Raw genomic sequence first — 24,636 nt, 5'->3', positions numbered from 1 at the left:
GAGACAGCTCTGCTGCCCACGGCTTGCCACATCTGTGCAACCCGATAGGAAGCTCTGCTGTCCCAAATGTTCATGTGTTATAGTATCTGCTGGCTCGGGCATGATCTGTGTAACCCAAGTGATAGCTCTGCTGTCTTAAGCGTTACTGGGAGATAGTTGTTTTATCTAAGGCTTTGAAGAGAGCGGTGTAACGTGAAGTACGTCTGTGTTGACTCAGACATTAATGAGAGTTGCAACCCCTGTGGGGTACCTCTGTTGACTCTTGTACTACCAAGATGTATGTAAACTAAGTATAGCTCTGCTGTCCCAGGGGATACTGACAGTAGTGCAAACTGGGGGATAGCTTTACATTTTCAACACTCACAGAGTGCAGCATAACCCTAGGGGTAGGTCTGCTGTCCCAGGCCTACTGAAAGTCATGTCACCTGGGGGCGGCTTTGTTACATTAATATTAATTGCTACTGAGATATGTGTGTAAGCTATGAGACAGCTCTGTTGGCCAGGGCTTCACCTAGTACTGTGTAACATAAAAGGTAGCTCTGTTGTCTCAGAGATGACTGACAGCAGTGCAGACTCTTCATTGTCAACAGTCACAGAGTATAGTATAAAGCCAAGGGTAGCTCTGCTGTCTCAGGCCTTAACTGAAGGGGTTGTCGTCTGAAGGATGGTTATTTTATCTCAGTTGCTACTGTTTTTGAGCTAGGAGACAGCCAGTGCTTTGAATGGAAAAAGAGAAGAGACGGTACTCACCAAATTGATTAGGGTGGGTCTTAAGGGTTTGGTAGGGGCGTGTCAGGGGCGTGGCTGTGAGGAAGCTGTTGTGGCCTATGTATATTTTAAAATGTCTCTTTAATGATGATGTAACCCTTGGAGTGTTAAGGGCATCATATGGAATGTGGTACCCTGATAAGCAGGGATCAGTTGGTGAGGATGCTGTCAGGTGCTGGCTGTGCTGCTACATGGGGGATGCATTAAAGAGAGAGTTAAATCAGTCCTATGGTGTGGCGCACTCTCTTAACACAGGCCTTTAACAATATCAGAATTTTCTTTTTCCTTGGAAAGTGTCCTAGTGACTTCCGGCCGAATTCAAGGACATTAAGGTGCTTTACATGAGAAGCAGACGTTTTACATGAAAGCTTACGTTTTTGTTTTTTATGGCACGGGTAGATTAAGTGATTTGTCCAAAATTACAGGATGTTAAACCGACGCTGGGATTGGACCTCCCCATGCCATAAAAACCAAAAAGCATGCTTTCATGTACAACTTGTTCTTCTCATGAAAAGCACTTTAAAGCTCTCGGGTTAAGTTCACGCTATTTAAAACTGCAAAAAAAGTACAAATTACGCCCTGAACATATGAGCCAAACTTGGCCAAAGGGAGAGGCGCTCTGACAGTTTTCCAGCGCTAGGTTGCAGCTGCAGCCTCACACTCTAACTGACAGCGCAACAGTTTCAATGTAAGGAGCTCTAGCTGTTAGGCCACATCTCATTTCTGTTGCGCTGCCAGTTAGAGTTCAAGGCTACAGCAGCAACCTAGCGCTGGAAGAAAGTGGCCATGACTGTCAGAGCGGTGCATGGACACGCCCTGCTCTGAGTGCCTCGCTTGCTGTCATACCTGAGGTGCACAATCCATACCTCAGAGCCTGAGCCCAGCTGCCACTAGGAGTACCAGTACTCTCCTAGCACAAGGAGAGGTTCCGGTGCTCAAAGGGAGAACACTGAGAAATGCCGGTACTCAGCACCAGTGAGTGCCGGCCCATTTAAAGTATTTGAGACAGCTCTACTTTCAGGAGCATAGTGGAGTCCCAGCAGCCCCTGCAGTGTGGGTGGGATATCTATGCTTTGGGGGGGGTGCTCCCCATTTAACCTAAGGGCTATAAATATCTATGAGGTATGGGATTCCCTGGCACCCCTCATCATATTCTGGAGGGGGGTTTCCATCATTTTGTGTTACGACACTCTCTGCTGTCCATGGCTTCACCCAGAGCTGTGCAACCTCAGAAGCAGCTCAGCTGTCTCAAAGGTTACAGATAGCAGTGTAAGCAAATTTTATACTACAAGATGCCCTCTTACATTCTAGAGGGTTGTTGCAATTTTAGTCCTCCTTTTATTTGTGCCAATAGTTGCCCTACAGGGCATTTCAGGCAGTGCTTAATTTAAGCTGGGGGTTTCCGGTGCTAGGCACCGTATCTTAATTGTCCACGCCAGCACTTATGACAGTTGCCACATGGGGGCGCTGTTTGTATAATTTAGAGATGGGCAGGACAGCAATTGTTTATTAATTCAATATACATTAAAAACAACTAATACCTGCCACCCACTCCATTTTACAGCTTTGAGGGCTTGTAATAGTCTGAATTGTAGCAGTTTGCTGATTAGTAATTGTGTAGGTACTGTAAATGGCAACACTGGCAGTGACAATGGGTGGGGCAACTTGTGAAGGCCTCCTGCCGAAGGCACGGGCACTTTTTTTGTTACAAATTAAGCACTGATTGCTGGTCTAATCTAGCACCACTGGTACCGCTAGGAGCAGCACTGGTTGCTTCCGCATGGAAACTTGGATATAGAAGCTGTGGGTACAGAAGTTCATTGTGATCATCAGGACGTAAGTCAAAAGCTAAGAAGTTATTAACCATGTCAGGATGGTCTTTTACCAGCATACATGTCTCTCAACCATCTTGGAACATCGACCTCACCTTAACCCCATCTAAGGCTCAAGCTTTATGCAACCTCAAATCAGCTCATCTTTAGCCTCCTCACCTCACCTCAACCTTATCCTAAATCCACCTGACCTTCAAGCTCACCTCAAACTCATCAAAGGTCCGCTCAACCTCACTTTAGCTTCACCTTAACCACACCTTTTCTAAATCTCATCTTAAGCCTATCTTGCCTGGCCTCAACCATACCGCTTCCTCACATCACCCAAATCTCCCTCCCTCCTTGCCTCAACATAATATCCTCATCACCTCAAACTCCTCTCAACATCATCCCTCCTCAACTCCTCTCAACTTTAATTTCTCCTCCTTATCATAGCCTCACTTCTACACAGAGCATCCTCTCCTCAATCCAACCTCAGCCTCACACCACTTTAGCCTCAATTCAACTTCACATCAAGCAAACCTCAACTTAACCCATCCTCACTCTCACTTCAAGCCACCCCAGCCTTAGCTTCACCGAGCCCATATTGAATGTCATTCTTACTTGAGCCTCTTCTTATTCTCACCTCTCACATCACTCTCACACCTTCTCACCTTAGACCAACCCCACTTAATCTTAAGTCAACACTGTCATCTCAGCCAAGCGTCACCCAAACTTACCTGAACATCACCTGACCATCACTTCAAGCTCACATCATCATCACCGAAACCCTGCCTCAACGCGGCCTCAACCCAGCCCACCTCATCCTCATATTACTATAGCTTTCCTCAGAGTCACCTCAAGTTTACCTCAATCTTCACCCACCCTCAACCTCACTATAGTCTGAACCTAAACAAACTAATCTAACCGCACCTAGACTCATCTCAATGAACACCTCATTCCCAGCTTCTACTGCTTCAGTCTCACCCTTGCCTTAAACCTCCTCTACCGACCCCCTTACAACCACCAACCCTCTTCCTTCCCAACCCATTTCCACTCCACCCCTCACCTTCCATCCTTCCCTGAACTGTGACGTCATCCGCACCACAACCCCACCTCAGCCTCACCCTAACCTCCTCCATACTTCCCCTCCTCTCCACACCCCACTGCCTCATATTCATTCCTATAAATATTTACAGATAACAGATTTAGAGTTGTGGGGTGGGAATGTCCCCTGCATGATGTACATTCGTGTTCCTTGCTTGAGCTGTATACCTGTGGGTTTTGGGGTCATTTCAAACACTAATAGTGAGTGCTCATATCAAAGAAGAATACTCGCTTACGGAAAACAGAGTGGGGCAGATTTACAAGCCCCTTGCGACATCTTTACGCTGCCGTTGCATCACTTCTGTGACGCAGCGGCGTCATTAACAATGCACCACTATGTGACATATTTACAACGTGACGCATCTAGGGAGATGCGTCAAATTGTAAAGCCCTGCGCTACATTATACCTGCGTCAGGTATAATGTATGCAGGGTGGGCGTTCAGTTGCAAGGAAGCCTCGTAAAAGTGACGCAGTGAAGTCTACAAGATTTCACTGAGTCACTTTTACGACGCCATTCCGTCAAAACCTTCCGCCTGCATGAAGCAGGCGTAAGGAGTGACGCAGCATGATGGGAATAGGCATTCCTGACCATTGCTGGTGTTGTGTCGTGCATACGACACGACTTCAGCAATGCGCTGCCTTTCCGCCAAAAGATTCGTCACGCATCTGTCTATCCTTGCACCACGGAGTGCTGCATTGTAAATGCGACGAATCCATGGTGGCGCAAGGCTTTTTTTTCATCACACAATTTAGCTGACGTATCTCTGCTAATATGCAGAGATGGGCCAGTTCTTGTAAATCTGCCCCTAAATGACCCACAAATACCCCACCTATGATACAGCTTCACAAGCCAAACCAGACTCTGGCCTGTGGTGGGATGAGCTAAACCAAGGCTGGAAGATTTCTGGACTCCATGAATGCTGAAAGGACATACTGACAGGAGAATGTGGACTATGATGATATGGCTCTACCATATCATAAAATAATAAACCCAGGGTGCAAAGCCTGCTTTTTTCTTGCAGCCACGGGTCTGTATCATTCCATCTTCCATTGGTGTTTTTTTTTAGTTTCTGGGCGTAGACAGCTTCAGCTTTTTGTTGCAAGCCCTAATAAGATAAAGACAAGTCCACAGCATGGAGAGGATTTTTGCACTGTGCCACTGATTTTACATTTCGCACTCTGGTGTTGATCGACAGCAATCAGCTTTTAGCTACTTCACAATTTCACATCCATGAAATGAGAGTGACACTTAGCGTCTTCCAGGCGTATTACAGGCAAATAATACATTTGAACTTATGTGTCAACTATACAATATGCAACCCAGATGTGCTAGATTTGCTCGTGCTTTTTGAAAAAAAAATTGAGGTTTCCCTCCATAAATTGGCTCCGAGAACACCATTTGGTTGTTTCCACATTTCGATTACATGCGCCTAATTATAGTTGCAACTTCATTATTTTATGCTTTAATGTGATCAGTGCTTTTTTGTACTAATCAGAGTTGACTTATTATTTTTCATATTTCGCGAACTTTTACATGTATTTCCTTCAACACGTTTCTGCGAGAGGTGTTGCAATATATATACTTTACGGTATGCATATTACTTGGGAAGTGGAATGTTCCTGTAAGTGTTCCTCTTTAAAAAAAAAAAAAATCCAAGGAACTTTTTAGCTTTTACTGCATTTCAATAGGAATTTGCTTAGTATTTTATTAACTGAGTTAATTTATTTTTGTTAACTCTCTGTGGATTACTTTCCATATTGCATACAATTCTTGGTAGTGTTTTAATTATTTCTACACATACATGTCCCAACTGCTGAGGTTTCTATGTGCATTGTTTGCAGAATCTTTAATAACCTTCATAATCTTATCATCACGTCCATGGAGTTCAATCTTGCCACAAATGTTTAGTTCATATGTAATTTTATTAACATATAATTAACAAAGTCCACGTTCCATTTTAGATACTATTTGCTTATATGCCTAATGGGCTCCCCCTCCAGAAATCTGTAGGTTGCCAACACTACCCATCTCCAAATCAGACTAGGAATTTTCTCAATTTACTATATTTTACAATGATTAATAAACGTGTTATTTCATTACTATTAGTTAGGGGCTGTAACACTATAGGTAGTTGACAATTCACAAATGTATTATTATGAGCCAGATGCACAAAACTATTTTGAGGACACAAAGAGCGCAATTTGCAAAATTGCAGGTTTTGCTACTGCCAACAGGTATATTGAAATGTACAAAAGTTTCTCTGTAAACAGGAACGTTTGCCCATCTAGCAGAGTACCCTCTACGACCCTTTCAGAATGGTAAATAGGAGGGGGTTTGAAAAGGATTCTCTTTCTGTTAGCTATTTGAGATTCTGTGTTTTAATGGTTTGCAATCACAATTGAGGTAGTAAGCATGGATTAACTACCAATCCCCACATTGGATGATAATTGATTCACAACGAGATGTACTTGTGGGGAGCAGAGAATGGTACAGGAACCTGTGCATGCTCCTCCCGTGTCATTTTTTCCAAGTGAACCTTTTTTAAGCTGCCATGTTTGTTTAAGTGACACAAGACGATAAAAAAATATGTTTGCTTTGAGCGAATGCAAAGCAGGTATGGTGGTCTGCTGTCCCTCGTGGGCCACCGTCTCAGCATTTGCAGGCATTCGTCAGAGGTCACAAAATTCCTCCTGCCTAATTAATATTAATTGCAGAGTTAATTATTATAAGTTGAAACCTAGCTTGGCAATACCCCAAATATTTCACCACTATATATTTTCTTTCTCAGTAGCTCTGTTTTGTTTGGAATGGGAGGTCTGATTTACCAGAAAATGTATCTCTTAACATGTTCATATATTCTTCAGTAGTATTCAATAGTCTTAACATGCTGAGAGTGTCTTCAATAGTCATCAATTCTCTCGATGCAAATTTCACATTTTGTGCGTGCGAACATCTCTGCCTGCATTTCCTTAACCCTGCACTTTTGATAGCAGGTAAGTCAAAATGTGACAGCTAATGTGGGGCCAAAAAAGACATGTCCGGAGCCAAGAAAGGAACCACTTCACAGGTCACTTTTTTTTACTTTTAAGAGCCGGGCCTTATTTAGAGTTTGGTAGACAGGGTACTCTATCACAAACATGGCAGATGTTCATCGTTTTTAGTTTTTAGAGTAGTATTAGCTATAACACACTTCTAATACAGAGATGGGACATTCGCCACACTTTTGGGTGGGCTACCCTGTCCTCTTAACTCTAAACAAGGCGCTTCTTTATCTTTTGAACCAATGATGTCTCCATGCAGCTCACCTTGGCCCACTCACGGAGCCAAGGCCCAGGCTGGTTTCCAAAAAGCAGCAAAGATTTTCAGTTCATGTCTTTGACATTTGGGAAAATGTTCCTTCTTCTTGTCTTCTATGTTTCTCTGGTGAAAGCCTGGCTGGTGTATATTGCCTTCTTGTGCATATAGGTAAACAGCAATTGACGGCCCATTCTTGCCAGAAAAACTCATACTAGGATGTATTGATCACAACCAGTAAACACCCTCGCACATAACAGTCCCAGGTGTAGTAAATACCACCCCTATTCCACACATCTAACAGTAGGGGTCCAAGTCTTTGTAAAATGTGTGTGCATCTTGAGAAATACACATAACTGTTTCATAGAAGACATTTTTTTCTATTTAACACAAATATTCAAGGACATTACCAATCTCATCAGCACCATTATGTTTGTCTCTCTCTGTATTTTTAACATAATGTATTTTTCTTGTAATACTGTGCGAGTATATAATACACATCTGGTTAGCGTACTACCAGCTTTTGCTCTTAGGTACTCACTGAGTGTTAAATTGTTCTTTAGTTGCTAGATGACTTTTCCATATGGCTTCCCTATAAGATTGTGTGTTTTGATATGCCATACATTATTTTATTTTACTTTCCAATGCTATTGTAAAGTGTACTGGTGCCTTCCTATATGTGGGCATAGGCACCTTCTAAAACCTATGACTAAATGATCTCCACAAAAAAGAAAATGTGAGTATTGGGCCTTTTGCTGAATCATGGTGAATTGAACTGTGGGTGACCTTTGTAGACCACTGGCCCTAAGGAGTTAGGACACTCTCACACCAAGGAGTTGAGGGCACTGTCATATTGGGAGATGTGTCAACAGGAGCAAATCATTCAAAGGTCTAACAAAGGAGACATTAGTCATTCATATTGGGGGGTGTTTTGGGGAGCAGCAGATGAAAAACAGAAGGAATGGTTTATTTAGACCAAGAGGTCCTCAGAGAATCAGTGTAGAAGGACTATCAAGAGTAAATACTTCTTATTGTTCTGCGACTGTACGGGCAGTGCTTAATTAGCAAAACAATAGCTGCCGGGGCCTTCGTCAGGAGGCCACAACAGCTTGCACCATCCATTGTCACTGCAGGAGCTGACAATGGCAGTACCTACACAATTACTAACCATCACAATGCTACAAGTGTGACATTTCAGACTGTTCGTGTCCCTCAAAGCTATAAGAATGGCTTGGGTGGCTGGTATTAGTTCTGTTTAATGCAGTGATACCCAAAGTACGGCCTGCGGGTCGCTTTCGGCCATCCTGACCTTCACATGCGGCCTCCTGGTGAACAGCTGCCCTGGGATACTGTTTACTTAAGAGAGCACTAACTTTCAGAAAGATGGTAAATAAACGGGCAAGCATTTATTTACAAGATAACCAAAGTAACAGAACCGAAGCAAAAAAAGGTTTCCTGCGGAGCATATTCATTTCTAAGACATCTAGCAACAAACGTGTATAATAATGATAAAGTCTCTTCAAAATTCAAAAAGTTTCTCATGAACAGGCAGAAGTGTTTTACCTCAGTACAAAAGATTATATCAGTACATTTAGAAGTCATTTTTTTTAAAGTGATAGTCTTCAAAAAATGAATGTAGAAACATGAATGACTCCTCCCACCTTGACAACAATGCCGATTGTGAACTAAGAGGCAAGTCAGTTGTCCTGTCGAACCCTCTGGGTGCCTTGGGTCTTACTATACATGAGCAACATTATAGTTTATTGAATCAAACACATTAGGTGGTTTGTGTACTATGCATGTGCTGAACACTGATATTTCAAGGTGGTCTTTCATGTGAAATGAAGAAAAAGGAGGCAAAGTGAAATAAAACAATTGCCTAGGAACACACAATTTGGTCAAGTGGGGAAGCCGGGATTGATCGTAGCGTTTTTGGTTTCATATTGTGCAATTCTACTTCATTCCAATTAAAAAATGAAGTTACATCTTTTTTTACACTTCACTTTCCCGAGGTAGAGTTAGTAAGTACAGAAGGCTGGTAAAGGGATAGCGATTCAGTTACTGCTCAGCACATTATTGTCAAATCTATGACTCTTCCAAAGACTAGAGGATTCATTTAGAGGGTAGTATGGGCTGAAACCCTCAAAATAACTCCATGACTCCCTGACCGCACAATGTATAGGATTTGTTTCCCCAACACCCACCTTACATCCAGCCCGTAAAGCCCCACTCACATACCTCTGGCATCAATGTTGGCCTCAGGCACACCATGAACCATATTTTGTGGCCCCTGGGAAATGTTTGTGAGTACCTATGGTTTATTGTATATTGAATTAATAAACAACTGTTGTTGTGCTCATCTTTTAAGTGCACAAACAGCACCACCATGTGGCAGCTGTCATAAGTGCCTGTGTTGACAATAAAGTGCCGGTACCGAGCACCCGAAACCACCATCTCAAATTAACCCCTTTACCGCGACGGTAATTCCGTCGCGGAGCGTTCTATTAAGTGGGCGGAGCCGCTTCGGCCAATGGACGTGCGCAGCACTACCGAGGTAGTACTTGCGATGGCCGTTGGCCAACAGGCGCAACGAAGGGGTTAAACATTGTGTCTGTGGAAATGCCTCTATTTTCGAAGCCTATAATTAGAATGGTGTGCGATCATGCACCACCTCGACCTTCAGGTAACTGCGGTTGCTACATTGCTCAATGCCACTAAGGCGTTCAATTAATTAGAATGCGCCTATTTTATTCACTTCTCCAAAGGTTGGGACTCAGTCCTACTTTTAGCCAGTACATTTGCCTTCTATACACACACCCAACTCCACATGTCTGACTCAGTGGGTTGATCTCAGACCCATTTCCAATCACCCGAGGTACATGCCAATACTGTTCGTGGTAACATTGGAACTCCTAAAGGTCAGACTCCGGCAACCCCATGTCATTAGGGAAATAGGCTTTAGATCACAGGTTTGATAGTCTCAATGAATGCAGACAATATTATATTAAACATTTGCAACCCTCTCGAGAACATAGCATCAATTACACGCAAGATTATTTCCCGGTATACATTTAAACTGAGCTGATTCTACAATTCCCCCACCTCCCCCCCTGATAATACACACCATTTTCACACAGACTATCCATTGACATTGGTATCGGACCCAGTACATTACCTGGGTATATGCTGAGTCGAGACCTGCTGGATGTTTGGAAGGTTAATTATAGTCGTGCGATTTTGTGGCTAGATGACAGAATTCCTATCTGGTCCAAATTGCCACTCTCACTGGCCAGTCGGATTGCCGTTGCAAATATGGTGGTACTCAAAATTTCTCTATCTTTTTCTTAATGGCCCACTCCCACTCACAGTTCAATTCTTGCGGTGCTTGCAGTCTGATTTAGTGACATTGATCTGGGCTGGCGGACAACCTTGCATCTCCTGGTATATACTCACCCTGCCTCTCGCTCAAGAGGGACTAGGAGCACCGGACCTGTCACTCTATACCCTACGCGCCCAGGCAGAATTCTTACATTAAAGGATACACCCAACACCAAACCAGCCCCACACCGGTGTTGAGTTCGATCGCGCGGCTCCATTGCCTTTATCCACAGCACTCTATGTCCCTTATAAAGCACCACAGGCGGAGGGCTTGGGACGGCCTTAGAAAATGGTTGGGACTAACCTGCATATGTGTACCCTCCATCTCTATTAGTAACAATCCTCTAATGCCGCCATTTGAAGACAAGTGTGCTGGCGGGATGACTAAACGCCACTACATTCTCAGATTTGTATCCAGAAGATACATTCCTACAGACCTTTGCTGCTCTTGCCTCATCAACTTCAGCCACATTGAACCTCCTATACTATCAAATCAGGGACATTTGCAGAATTATTCATACTTTCCCAGCCCAGCCGCTGGTACTCCAGGCACTAGAACACATACTCAGCACATCCTCCTCTCGTAAATTGATTACCCGCCTCTATAACACTGTGTAATCCTCATCTCCAGTTACGACACCGAGATCACGTACATCTTGGGAAACCGACATAGGCTCTCCAGTGGCAGACTCTCAGTGGTCCTTCTGCTGTGGGCAGTTAGACTACTTTCATGGAACTACAGATTGCGTCTGATACATTTAAAAAATTTGAACCACATATATCGAACCCCGGCACAGCTTTTTAAGATAGGCCTAGTCTCCAATTCCCACTGCCTCCAATGGGTTACACCCCAAGCCTCCTTCCTTCACCTGGCGTGGATGTGCCCTGGAGTGGCAAAATTCTGGGAGGAAGTCTTTTCGGTTAGTCAAGCAAATAATTGGGTAGTGCACCCAATGTATCCCTCTGATTAGTTTATTGGGTTATGTTAAGGATATTCCAGCTGCAGACCGCAGGCTCACAGCTATGCTACTTACCGCTTATTGCAAAACGCAGAGTGGCCATGAACTGGGGTAGACGTTCAGTCCCTTCAATCAATGCCTGGCTGCAGGATGCAACATATTGTTCTGTGCTACTATCCCATTTTTGGGACTTGATGCCACTGCGGTTCCCCACTAAAGATTTTTGGGAACCTCTATTAGCCTATTTACGCACTAAAGACACACCAGTGCAATCACCATCTGTGGCCCCACCTAATGAGATCCCAGGCCCACCCGACAGCCAGCACCCTTCCATTTAAGGAGCACGTTGAGATTGTACAGACATCAGCTCTGAGTTTTTTTGGTGTTCCTTCAAGTCTTCATATTACACCAGTTAAGCATGAATTCATGAACTCTCCTGCTGTCCAGTGGTTAGTGTGCATTGTCAATCTGAATTAATTGCCTATACTGGTGGTGAAATTGTATACTATACATTGCGTTCTTGCTGTTCTGTAATGATCCTTATCACTAACCTCTCCCTCCCTCCCCCTGTTCTTTTCTTCCAACCACCCTGAATTTATTCTGACTGCTTGTATTTTTAGGTCTCGCCTGATCCAGCGCTTTAGCGCTGCACTGGCGAGAGTTTTAGTAAGCGGGTTTTGGAAGTGCTAACCAGTGGCTTTTTTCAGGCCTTCAGCTACAGGGCGCGCGCACCATTTGTCAGCCTGGGTGATCACTTTCGCGGCCGCTTTGATGTTCTCAGTGAGCCGCGCGGCCACTGAGAACATCAAAGCGGCCGCGAAAGTGCACACCATTTGCAGCCTGCGTGCCTCTCTCCGCCTTAGTGCGCGCGACGTACCCTACCCCCCTCCCATATCCCACTTCCTGCTTCTTTTGGGGGTCGTGCTCCTCAGTAGTTCGCACATACTTCAGTTATGCTCAGATCCACTATCTGAATGATGGAAGTTCTCCCCCTTGCTAAAAAAATATTTTGAGTGTGAGATGAGGAATAGACCACCCTTTCGATATCCCTCACACTCTCCCACCTATAGGATGTTACCCCTACGCTTCTTAGAAGAGGAGTGGGCGAGGCTAACTTCTGCATTGAAATAAAACACATCTCTGTATCACGGGAGTGCGTTGTGTTCTTGCCCACCCACGGGGAAAGTCCGCTTCTGACTAGGTTGCTGCAGACATTGCAAGGGGTGTGCCCTCTCTTGAATGAGATGGTCAAAGGACATCTTCTCGCAGCCTTGGTTTTGCAGTTGGTGGTGTTTCAGGCGAATTCTGCGTAACAATCAATCAACCAGAACTAGGTAAGAGAGCTGCAAATAGAGTAACTGAAGCGTACAGATTCTGCAATCTTTATCGTGATCACTCACATGTGGCATGGCCGACGCTTTTCAATAGAACGGTAATGTATTCGGCTTTATGCAACCGGTTGTTTTGCGCGCAAAAGAACATTTGATCGTACACTACCCAATATAAAGTGCCGCATTTCCTAAATACTTATAAGGTCCCAAAGGCGAGACCTATTGGCTATGCCAATGCTTGTTTTGTTTGTTTCTGTGTAGTCTTACTAATCATTTTGTGGGGTCTGTTGTAATGCTGTATCATTCTAACAATGGCAATAAAAACAAGTAATCCTATGCTGGCAGTGTCCTCCTAGTGTTACAGAATCACGATTAAATGGCAATGGACCATCTACTGGGCAGAGCATCCCCATATCATCAGCATCCACAGGTCATCAATACTCCTAAGGACAACAGTGAGCCAACGTCCTTATTGTACCTCAGATGGGAGGTGACTCTCAGCATCAAGGCATCTCCTCTGTCAACAGTGACACTAGACATTAGTAGCATTGTCCAGGCTGGGCACCTCTGCAGTGGTCATCAGCATTGTCCAAGTCAGAATTGTTTCCCATACTCTGAGTGTTCTTAAGTTTGCAGTGTTTCTCAGTATGGCACTGCTACTTCCTGGAATGGGGGTGCTCACCAGAATAGTAGTATTCCCTTGGCAGCAGTGCCTCTCAAGTCAGTCATGTTTCCCTAGTTCAGCAGCGGTCCGCAGGATCTGGAGATTCCCTGGATGCTAAGTTTCCACCAGAGTTTGCTGTTGTTGGCAGTGTTTCCTAAGTCAGTAGTATTTTCTCAGACCAGGTTGGTCATGTGCCCTCGGGTCAGTAGGATTGCCTCAGATAGATTCCTTGTCACCCCTGGAGGTCTATTGGTGCTATTTGCTGTACAGTGACACTTTTTTGTTCTCTCAACAGGTGGTGTGGTCTGAGTCTGAGTTGCTGAGATGGCAAGGACAGGCTTCTTCGGCCTCCTCCTATGTGGAATGCTGGGGTCCCTGCTCGCTCAGCCGGACACCACCGATGTGGCACGCTCTCCTGCCTGTGCAGGTATGACATCATTCAGACAATCCAGCACATATATTCTCACAAATCAAGCACCCAAGTCAAGAATGCAAATCCACAATCAGAGCCACCCTCAAACTCACAAGAAGAGTCCATTACAAGCTCTTTAAGCAGTGTCTAAATCACAAAACCATAACGAGCGCCCACTCCTCAAATCCCGCAGTCAAAATGCACCACTAAAACGAATTGTTTAGTCAGTGCTGTAACTTCTGAGAGGAATAGCATTCTTTCAAAGGTAGGTAACTAGGGCACCTAAAATTGTGACAAAAAAATAACAACAGAAGTTATGACCCAAAATGTTATGCTGTAGTCACTATATTGTCTGCCTATTTACTTCAGTGACTCCAGAGCAACGCTGAGCAAGTCACTTGATTGTCACACTACAGTTGAGTTCTTAGAGAAAAGAATTTAAAATTTAGTAGCCCAAAAAAACACAATTGGAACAGGGGTTCCACTAAAATTTAAATATTTAGGGTACCAAAGTCAAGCTCATAAAGCGACTTGTGAACTTAATGAGACTACAGGAAAACACCCACTCTACTTCAAGTCCACTAAATTACCCAATAACTACATTGACTACATTACCGATGGACACAACTACATTAAGTATCACAAACCACTAAATCATCAAAAAGTAACACAATAAAATAAGGATAGGAGTTCATTAAAAATAAATTCAGTTATATAAAGTTAATTTTATTCATTAAATCAATAATTTTCGAATAAAAAAAGGAAAGAGTTAAAGGGATATGGTGTTCCCCATAGAAATATTTATTGTAATTTTTATTTTTATTATAAGTAATGTAAAATAACTATGAATTAGCCCTAACAAGTGTGAGGGTCAATTAATTAAATAAATAAATAAAGCGAAATGTGATACATTTAACAGTAGTATTTGTGGGGTTGGTACACCCCCAGCCCTCGAGGTATACTCTGAAAAGATAAAAATGTTTTAAAAGGTTATTATATGTCATTAATTATGAATCAAAAACATATATATAAATATTAAAAGTTATTACGTTAAACTCTTAAAGTGAATAGCCCACATTTAAATATTGGGACCAGGTTGCGGCTCTTTAAAGATTTAAACTAAACATAAAAGAAGGGGTACAATTACAAGTAAGAAAATAATAATTTAGAATTAAAAATGTAAAAAAAGTAAAAGTGGATGTAGGGTCCAGGTGGGGTCGATATAGTGGTGCTGATGTAGTGGTAGAATACATGGCAAATATACCTTGATGATGTAGTGATAGTAGAAACAGTGGCCGCAATGTAGTTCTAGTTCGGCTGATGCAGTAACACGCAGCCATGACAGTGGGGTCCAGTTGTCAGTATCAAGTGGGACAGAGTTCTAGGGCTGCATCTGTCAAGGATCCAACTGAGTGAGCACTACTGGTCCTAAAGAGGGAAAGTGATCGGAGTGAAGCTTGCACCCACAACTGGTTCCATGGGGGCACAAAACTTTAAAGCTGCATAGCTCGCAAACAGGACTATCACAGTTCTGATTTTCAGTTGCCAGGGTCCTAACTTTAATCGAGAAAATACTACAAGCTTCTGGTCTTTAACAATTATTTCTCTTTTAAGTGTGGAACATTTTAATCTTCTGTAAATAAAGTCCCCTTCTTTCTAAACTTAAGAAATGCGTGCACATTTAAATCATGACCTGCTGTTCGACGTGCCATCTTTTTCTGAGTGTCTAAGGTACACCTCCCCCTGAAGTGAAACTTGGCTGCTCGGCCCTGCTACCGGGAGGGAGTCAAGAGCAGCAGAGTAGGGCCTCATCGTGGAGCTGGAGTGCAAAAGTTGTATGGGCCAAGGACACTTGTGGGTTATGATATCAATTACTACAGTGGGTGCCTAGAAACCTCCAAATGTCCTCTTGGCGTAGCAGGCTTGAGTGGTCGCACATTTTTCAGAGGTAAAATGTTTAACACAATATAAACAGAGATGGCTATCCTAAAACAGAAGCACTAAGGGGCATATCATCAAGAAAGGGCATTAAAATTATCGCCGCTTTAGCGGCAGAAAACTGCAGCTAAAGCGACGATAATGGGCTTGATAATATGCTGCAGAGAATTCCCATAGAAGCCCATGTTCTTGTGTCAACATGGGCTTCTATTGGAATTCTCTAGTGCGATAATTTTAACGCCGTGCTTGATAATATGCCCCCTAGAACTTTATGGGGTAGCTCACTGAGAGAAACATGTACAGAACAGTCCATAGCATGTTCTAGGGCATGCCGTCAGATATCTGCTCAAAGCCATGTAGAGGACATTTCTATCAACAAACTTCCAATTTGTTTTAAATATGTTTTCACTTTCATTGATTTCCAAGCTTAATTTTCCCTTACGCGTGCAAAAGGTACATATGCATTGCAGTGGGTGAGCATAACATAATTATATATTTTCGGCATTTATATTTACATTTTGTAAATTGTTCTTGTTGCTTTTATCTGTATCAGGGTCACAAATGTAATAAGCAATGTCATAAGTGTTATTTAATATAGCCCCCAAAAGCAACTTGATAGGTCGGAAATATAAAATATAACAATTGATGGCTTAGTTTCTTAAAGCACTCCTCCTTCCTGTGTAAGAAGAATGAATATCCACTGGCATGGAAGTGGTTGCTGACCTGTTTCATGAGAAATAACTCCATATAAAGAGCAGTGGAATCCATGTGTACCTTTCAAAATCTATCACTGCCAAAGGATGTAATGTATATGTTTATAAATACTTGTTTAGCAAAAACTTTAAATCACGGCCTGAACAAAGAGTGACTCACAAACCCACACAAAACAATACTAGAGTTCAAAGCATAACACTGCAGAGTCCACTCCACAAGCCCATAAGTGGACTCATTACACACATTTACAACCAAAGTCCATGACTCAAACCCCAGTTAAAGTACTCTTCACAAACCATGAAATACGTCCATACTAACCAACCAGCGGAGGTCATGGCACAAACACCAAGAATACGCTCCACAATACCTGCAATCTGAGCCCACCACACAGATATCACAACTAAAGATCACCACACTAGCATAGCAATATAGATAAATCTCACAAGAATAGCAAGCAGAATGCACAACACAAACCGGTAACCAGTGTACTCAACAAATCATTAACCCAAACCCACCACATGAACAGAACATAGTCCACTATGCAAATGCAAATTCCAAGGCACTCTTTATGAACCCACCCTGACGAAAGCCCAGGACCTTCTTAGGCTGTGAGTATAGGGCTGAAACATGTTGGTGAATTTGGGTCACAGGACCATCACATCGTAATACCCCCCCTGCATAGTCTTTGTTTTTAACCTTCCCATCCACCCCACTAATAAAGGGATACCTTAAAAGTGGATGAGTACATTTTATCTTTAAAATTACGCCCCCTAACTAACAATCTTCATAAGTACTCCCTGGAATATGGTCGAGCCCACCCTGACCTTTAGTAGTACGAGTGAACCCGATGATAAAGCATGCCACTATTAGAGTAGGTGAGGTTTGTATAAAAAAAGGGGTTTCTTTCCCTTCCCTACACCACTAGGAGTGCATAGGTGTGGCACGTAACACAAACCCCCCTCTTTTTCTCTGTGGAGGCATCTAAACTCTAAGAGATATACTCTTTGGTCATTAGGAATACAAATCTAACAACCAACTTACTGGGACAAAAAGAAAAGAACACATTTACCCAGCCCTAAAATCCCTAAACTGATTACCATACGAGGCCAGAATTTATGACGCACAAAGCCCTTCACTTCAAGACCCCCATCTATCTGGCTCAAAAACTAGAACTATGGGGGGGCTGCAGAGCGTCCCAAAGTTCAAGTACAATGCTGCTGAAACCACAACCTTTCCACAAAAAGAGATCAAGTAACAGAGCCTTCTCTGGCATTGCCCCAAAGATTTGGAACTCTCTTCCTCTGGAAATCCGTACAATCTCCTCGACCGCTTCCTTCAAAAAGGAAGTGAAAAAAATCCCAATGCGCAAGTTCCTGCCTGAATAGGCCTTGACTACTTGACTCCATTACAGCCCTCTATTCGGTCTTCTTGATTAACTTTGGACATGAATATATACCTGGGAGTAACATTGTTAGCATGCTTTGTACATACATATGTTTGAATGTTCCTCACCCATTGCTATATCTGCCCTACACTTATGTGAAGAGTTCCGACACCTACAGGAGTCTTGCACGCGTCTTGCATAGTTTTGTAACGAACTAATGTTTTGCATCCCAATACTGTATCCCTCTTACCCAAAATTGTAAAGCACTCCGATACCCGTTAGGGTCATGTTTGCAGTATACAAAACCTTATAAATAAAAAATAAATAAACCAAATAAACCATGTTATTGTTCTACTGACACCCATGTATTTTTTTACACATAGAAAAATCCAACTGCCCTATCCAAGTTTACTTCTTGATTGACACGTCGGAGAGTATTATCCTGCAGACAGCCCCAATCGAGAGTCTGCTGGGAAACATCAAGCGATTCATCCCCAGGTTTCTGGACAGAATGGAGAGTGAGGCATACCTGAACCAGGTGGCCATCACTTGGCAGTATGCTGGCCTCCATTACTCAGATGAAGTGAAAGTGTACAGCCCAATGACCTCCGATAAGAGTGACTACCTCAGAAGACTCAAGGACATTCAGTACATAGGCCGCGGAACATTCACAGACTGCGCACTCTCCAACATGACCAAACAGATGCTGCTGAGCCACAGCCCGGACACCAAAGTAGTGAAGTATGCAGTAGTCATTACCGATGGCCACGTAACTGGAAGCCCTTGCGGTGGAATAAAATCTCAGGCAGATGCAGCTCGTGATGCTGGCATCAAGTCATTCGCAGTGGCACCCAGTCATGATGTGTATGAGCAAGGGCTGCGCGAGATAGCCTACAGCCCACATGAGCTTTACCGCAGCAACTACGCTGTCACCACCAGCCAGGATCTGCTGAAGATCGACGAGGCCACCATTGATAAGATCATCCAGGTCATGGTAAGCAGTGCACGCAACCAGCAAAGAATTTGTGGTACAGACATGGGTATTCAGAGACCACAGAAGTACAGGCAGCAGCAGCCCATGCAGGTGGGAGCGGTGGGGCCAGATGGGGATGGGGGGGGTGATTTCGACAGTCGACAAGGAGGGAAAATTAATTATTCATTTAATTTTTCCTCGTGGTCGTCTGTCGAATCCCCCCCATTGCCCCACCGCTCTTACCGGCACGGGTCACACCTGAGTATAGGGGCATTAACCCCTACAACAGTAGTAATGTCCTGGTAGAGAGGTTTGCCTCTGAGGTGTAAGGAAACAGTGGACACTAACCCCCACAGGTGGGCTATGAAGAATTCATGATTAGCTCTTCCTTAAGGGGTAGAGGAGAGAGGATAGCGCTTAGTCCATGACAAGAACGCGTACATTCAAACGATGCAGTATAGATGTCATTTAATGATGTGTGCCTTTAGGGACAGTCTGGAGTAATGCAACGGGGCACACAGGACATTCACAGGCCATACTCGAGTTGGCGATTGTGAGGGACTTCCAAAGTTTGTTTTTATCACAGAGAGATGCCCTGTATCTAATATCAGTTGAGTATGTAAGGCGAGAAAAATGCCGAACTGCTGGATTTTCGCGAAGCACGTAAATATGGGATCCCAGCAGGCTGCAGGAGACCAGGAAACTGTTATTGCAATTCAGGTTAGAGGCTGTAGTCAGTAGAGTTCCTCTGGGAGCAGTAAGAGGATAGAGCATGCAGAGTTGATTGTGAGCATGATTTAGAAGTGAATTTCTGCATCTAACTTGTGTTTTATTATTTTCTTTTTTCCTTGTGACAGAAACATGAAGCCTATGCAGAGGTGAGTGTGAGCTGCAAGGTAGAAGTGACTGACCCACCTGTTGTGAACATCAAGTGCCATACCACAACTCATACATGTATACTATTATCTAATCTCCAATCAGTCTCACCAGAAGTTGTGGCAATCTTACTTCCTCTCCTGGTGTTATCGTTGAAAGAGGATCTGGTGGTGACCTCCTGACATATCATGACCAACCGGTGGTGCCGGGAATCTTCCTGGGCCACGGTAGCCCACGCTTCCCTTCACTGGTGATACTTCGCAGAGTCCTTGAGTCTTCTCATGAGCCACTAGCCCCAGGGTGGGAAAGCTCCAGCTGCATCTGTACCTAACGTCTGCCTCAGTATTAAACCAGGGTGGAGGGGTTTTGGGAGAGCCTGTGGGGGTCACACCTATGTTGCGTGGCCTGCGGTGTCAAGTTCTTCACTGCAGAGAGCTGGGCTCTCCTGGTCTCGCTTGTACACTCCCAACAGTAGACCAGCCCTACCCCAGCAGAGCTGGATTGACGTCCCACAGCCAGAGCACAGCTGCCGAAGCTCGTAATTGGCCACCAAATGTAGTTCTTTTTACACCCAGGCAGTTTCTGTCACATTGTAACCTCGATTTACCTAAGGAACGAGTGATTGAAAAGGCTGTTCTGGAACGTCTTGCCTGTGATGCCGGCAGTCTCTAAACCCCTGTCATCACTTACCTACATATACTTAGAGGTAGTCGTCATCCCGCAGTCAATATTCTTGTGGGTTGGTATTAGAAACTCAGTGTTGTGCTAGTGCATCCCTATTGCTGGTGTACATTGAGGACTTTGCAGACCCGTTACAGTAGCCCGCCTCCTGCGATACCAAAGTGTCTTCATTGCATTGGAGGTGGTGAGACCACTACATGTGGCACAGAGAAGGACCTGACGCCTGCGGCTAGATGACCCCCAAATCATGTCTTTCACTCTACATTGTCCTTGACAGCCTGGATGCCTCTCATGCTTTCTCTTCTAAATGTCTCTGCTTTCTCTTCCTTCCAGTGCTACAAGATGAGCTGCTTGGAAATCGCAGGACCTCCTGGACCAGCAGGATACAGAGGACAGAAGGTATGACCTGCCCACCATGGCAACTACCAACAGCCTAAGTGTCAACAAAAGAACCTGTTGAGCATGGGCCAATTTCTGGTGATTTGTACTGACTTAAACAACAGTACAAGAAATGTGTGACTCAGACTAGTGGAGCACAGAATGGAAAGTATGTGACGCCCAGGGCTTGACATGCGTCCCGAGAGCTGCAGTCTAATATGGACAGTCGAGGTCATTGGTGTACAGTACCCAGAGGGGATTGTACAGCTCCTGCGCCTCGGACTGGTGAATGCCTTTTAATATCTAGAAGGTTGCAGCGGTTCCCTGTTCTCTAATGGTCCATTCTGCAGTGTTACCAGTGAGTATCCTTTTTAATGAGAGGTAGGCCGGCCTATAAATAAAGCAGGACATTTTCCTGCAGGCAAGTGCGAGGGCATCAACCAGGGGTAGTCAGGAGTAGCAGCTGATGGTTAGTCCAGTGGTACCCCTGGCGCTACCCTGGCTATCTCTCTTCTCATGGGTCGGATTCAGTGGCATGACATGATAGTACCGAGAGATCTACTTACTTTCTGTAGTTTTCAGGAATTCTCGCACCTTTCCCATTTCCTGTTCCCTCCACATGAAACAAGAGGCTGTTCAAGGGTTAACGGTGGGGCAAGCGGGGCAACCCTTTGCTGTCATAGAGAGGGGTCACTGGGTGAATGAAGTGACATTAACTGTGCAGCGGTCAACTCCTGGAAAGGCTGCCAGGGCTAAAGCAGATACGGACTGTGCACCTAAAATGTGTCTGCTGTGTCTCCCTTAACCTGCCCGACAGAGGCCGCCATCAGGCAGGAAATCTGGCGGGTTCAATGCGGGTCACCAGAGGAGCAGCCCCTGTGACTGCCTGTGGGAGCCCTAATCTGTCCCATCCGGCATTCCTTACATTAATTGCATCCCTCTTTATTATTTTTTCTGTACATGTTTGGTTGTAGGGGGTCATAGCCACCCCTTCCAATGGAAAGAATGTACAACTTAATTTAATAATAAAATAATTAGTTTAATTTGAAATGGGCAATACTTTTCGGCCTATTTCTAAAGTGAAAGTTGTCTCCTTTCTGGGTTTTAACAGAAAACTTCGGTGTAAGAAAAAAAGGAACTACTTTTGTGGCCGGATTCACGTTCTTGGGGGCATATCATCAACGGCCAGCGATAATTATCGCTGGCCGCTCTTAGCGTTAAAATGTTTAACGCCGGCTATTGCAGATAATTATCGCCATGCTAGCGCTGTATTAACAACGCTCAGCGCAATGGCGATAATTATCCTAGCAATAGCGATGTTTTCCATGGAACATCGCTGGTTTTCCAGCAATGTTCCATGGAAAACGGCGATACCCTTGATAATAGGGGCCTGTGGTCTTAGCCACACAATCCACCCCCCATGTTAAGTATGCCTTAGTCAGGAATTTAATAGATGTTAAATTCCTGCGTTAAGGCATACTTAGCGCGATTTAAATAATCGCTTACCCGCATTGTAAATACCCATGTTGTTTCCACAGACACGCCTACTTTGCATCTCATTAGCGATGCAAAGTTAGGCGTGCTGGAAACAGGAGCAAAATCAGCAAAACACGCGATAACGCGTCTTTACTGATAAGGCGATAAAATTATCGCCGCTTTTCGGCCGAAAACAGCCGCAAAAGCGGCGATAATTTGTTAACGCCGCATTGTTAATATGCCCCTTGGCCACCAAATTGGAATATTGAGAGAGGTTGATAATCGGCGATACAGCCCATCAGTTGTATTTGCTCTGCATGATATTTGGATTAAAAGCAGATCAGACAACAAAGCCAAACCCCTCAATCTGACACTCAGAACAGTGATTTGTTTCTGATGGTGGTTGGCACCTAGGCTCATTTCTTCAGACCGAGACTTATTTGTTCATCATCTTTTGCATAAAACAAGAAGAAAGGCAGACAAAGGTAGAGGAAGAGAAAGACAAGAAAGCAGTTAATAACGGAGAAAGCAGGGATGAAAAACGACGGGGCATATTATCAAGAAATGGCGTTAAAATTATCGCCGCTTTAGCGGCAGAAAAATGCCACTAAAGTGGCAATAATGGGCTTGATAATATGCCCTTGAGAATTCCCATTGAAGCCCAGGTTCTGGTGTGAACCTGGGCTTCTATTGGAATTCTCCAGGGCATATTATCAAGCCCATTATCGCTGCTTTAGCAGCATTTTTCAGCCACTAAAGCGGCGATAATTTTAACGCCGTGCTTGATAATATGCCCCGACATTCGCGAGTTACATTAAGAGACAGGAAGTGAGGGTGGAGGGAGATAGAGGAATGAAGTAAGACCAAAACCGTACAGCCTGGTACTTAGCAACTCATCACCTTTTAAGTTAGAACAGAGGGGCATATTATCAAGGACGGCGTTACAATTATCGCCGGTTTAGCGGCAGAAAACTGCCGCTAAAGCGGCGATAATGGGCTTGATAATATGCCGCCGAGAATTCCAATAGAAGCCCATGTTCACACCAGAACATGGACTTCTATTGGAATGCTCAAGGGCATATTATCAAGCCCATTATCGCCGCTTTAGCGGCAGTTTTCTGCCGTTCAACCGGTGATAATTTTTAACGCTGTCCTTGATAATATGCCCCAGAATCTTTGGGTCTATTAACTTATTCGTTTTTTGTGTGGTTTTTTTGTGTTTTTTACAAATAAAGCATTTGTTTAGAGGCGAGAAAGCAAGAATTGCAGGAGCCATAGAGGGCTTCGGAGGGTGTACACGTGCAGACAGGGGTCGCGGACTTAGGAGTGAGTCAGGTGCTGCAGCATCCCAACATCATCTTCAGAGGTTGGGCAATAAAGTGGCCCTTTAGATTATTTTCTCCTGCTAAATTAGATCTATTTACAGTGGGTCAAAAGTTAAGTGAAATTAAACCAGAGAGAAAATGTCTTTTTGCAAACAGTGCGTGTGCCTCCATGAAGGACATCCTTCTCTAAATCTGTTTGGCTGAAGATTGCCGGCATTTAAAAAAAATTAAGTTTGGTGACATTTGCAAAATTCAGGAGATCTTGGAATCAACAGGCTTGTGGCCAAGTCTTTTAAACTTCAAAGTTGCAAAAAGTACTTGCTAGCATAATTTCTAAAGTTTTCAAATGTTTCAAAATATGTAACCGACAATGTAAGCACACGTGACACACATTGCCCTTAGTGTGGAGAGTGACAGGAACAAGAATTTTGGATTCAGTGAAAAAATCACAAACGGGGCATGAACAAGACTACCACCACTCTGGTTTTTTTTTTTACATCTCTTCTTTTCGGTAGACAGTGACACACTCGCAGGCTCACAAATCAGAGTATGTTATGACACAACAGAAGGCCTTATACTGTGTTATTCTGTTACCAGATTTTCAACTGTGGTTTCAGGTTTTATTCCCAGGCTTTCTTGGGTTTGTACAGGAGCATGTACTCATTAATCCAGCAAGATACCTAACTTTTAGTTAGGAATCAACTTCTCCTTAGAGGTCTGCTGCTGATGGCCCAATGTAGGCCAAGAAAAATTATATAACATGCAACACCAAAGAATGTATCTGCCATTAATATGGAGCGCTGATTGAATCTATTCATTGTCTAGAGCAGAGCTCGGAGGTACTCTAGGTATGATCAACAAGAGAGAGCCTCATGACTATTGGAATATCATGAGACTTAGGGGCATATGTATCAAGTTCCGTATTTGCAATTCTCAAATAGCGATTTTTAGGGAATCGCTATTTGAGAATTGCAAAACGGGATGTAATGAAAAGTTCGCAAATGTTTTGCGATTCCTTGGCATTCCTTAATTGCGATTAGCAAATTGCTAATCGCAATTAAGGAAAACCTTCCCATTCATTCCTATGGGCTAGGAGGCCCATAGGAATGAATGGGAAGACATTCTCATTTTGCGATTCGCAATTTGAGAATCGCAAAATGAGAATGCA

The 24,636-nt window shown here is 43.8% G+C and overlaps 1 protein-coding gene across 2 annotated transcripts in view; it reads left to right on the top strand.

Moving 5' to 3' along the window:
* The window catches only part of COL6A2 (collagen type VI alpha 2 chain), an 87,214-nt gene that overhangs the window by 3,566 nt on the left and 59,012 nt on the right, over positions 1-24,636 (top strand). For both annotated transcript variants that reach the window (XM_085645168.1, XM_085645169.1), the window contains exons 2-5: positions 13,607-13,738; positions 18,143-18,753; positions 19,590-19,610; positions 20,623-20,688. In XM_085645168.1, coding sequence (XP_085501294.1) covers positions 13,636-13,738; positions 18,143-18,753; positions 19,590-19,610; positions 20,623-20,688 — 801 coding nt within the window. In that variant the 5' untranslated portion in view covers positions 13,607-13,635. The remainder of the gene's footprint in view (positions 1-13,606; positions 13,739-18,142; positions 18,754-19,589; positions 19,611-20,622; positions 20,689-24,636) is intronic.

The sequence above is a fragment of the Triturus cristatus genome, chromosome 3_1 (assembly GCF_964204655.1).
Source record: "Triturus cristatus chromosome 3_1, aTriCri1.1, whole genome shotgun sequence".
NCBI lineage: Eukaryota > Metazoa > Chordata > Amphibia > Caudata > Salamandridae > Triturus > Triturus cristatus.
Note: the sequence above shows the minus strand (reverse complement) of the source record. Positions and strands in the feature narration are given on the sequence as shown.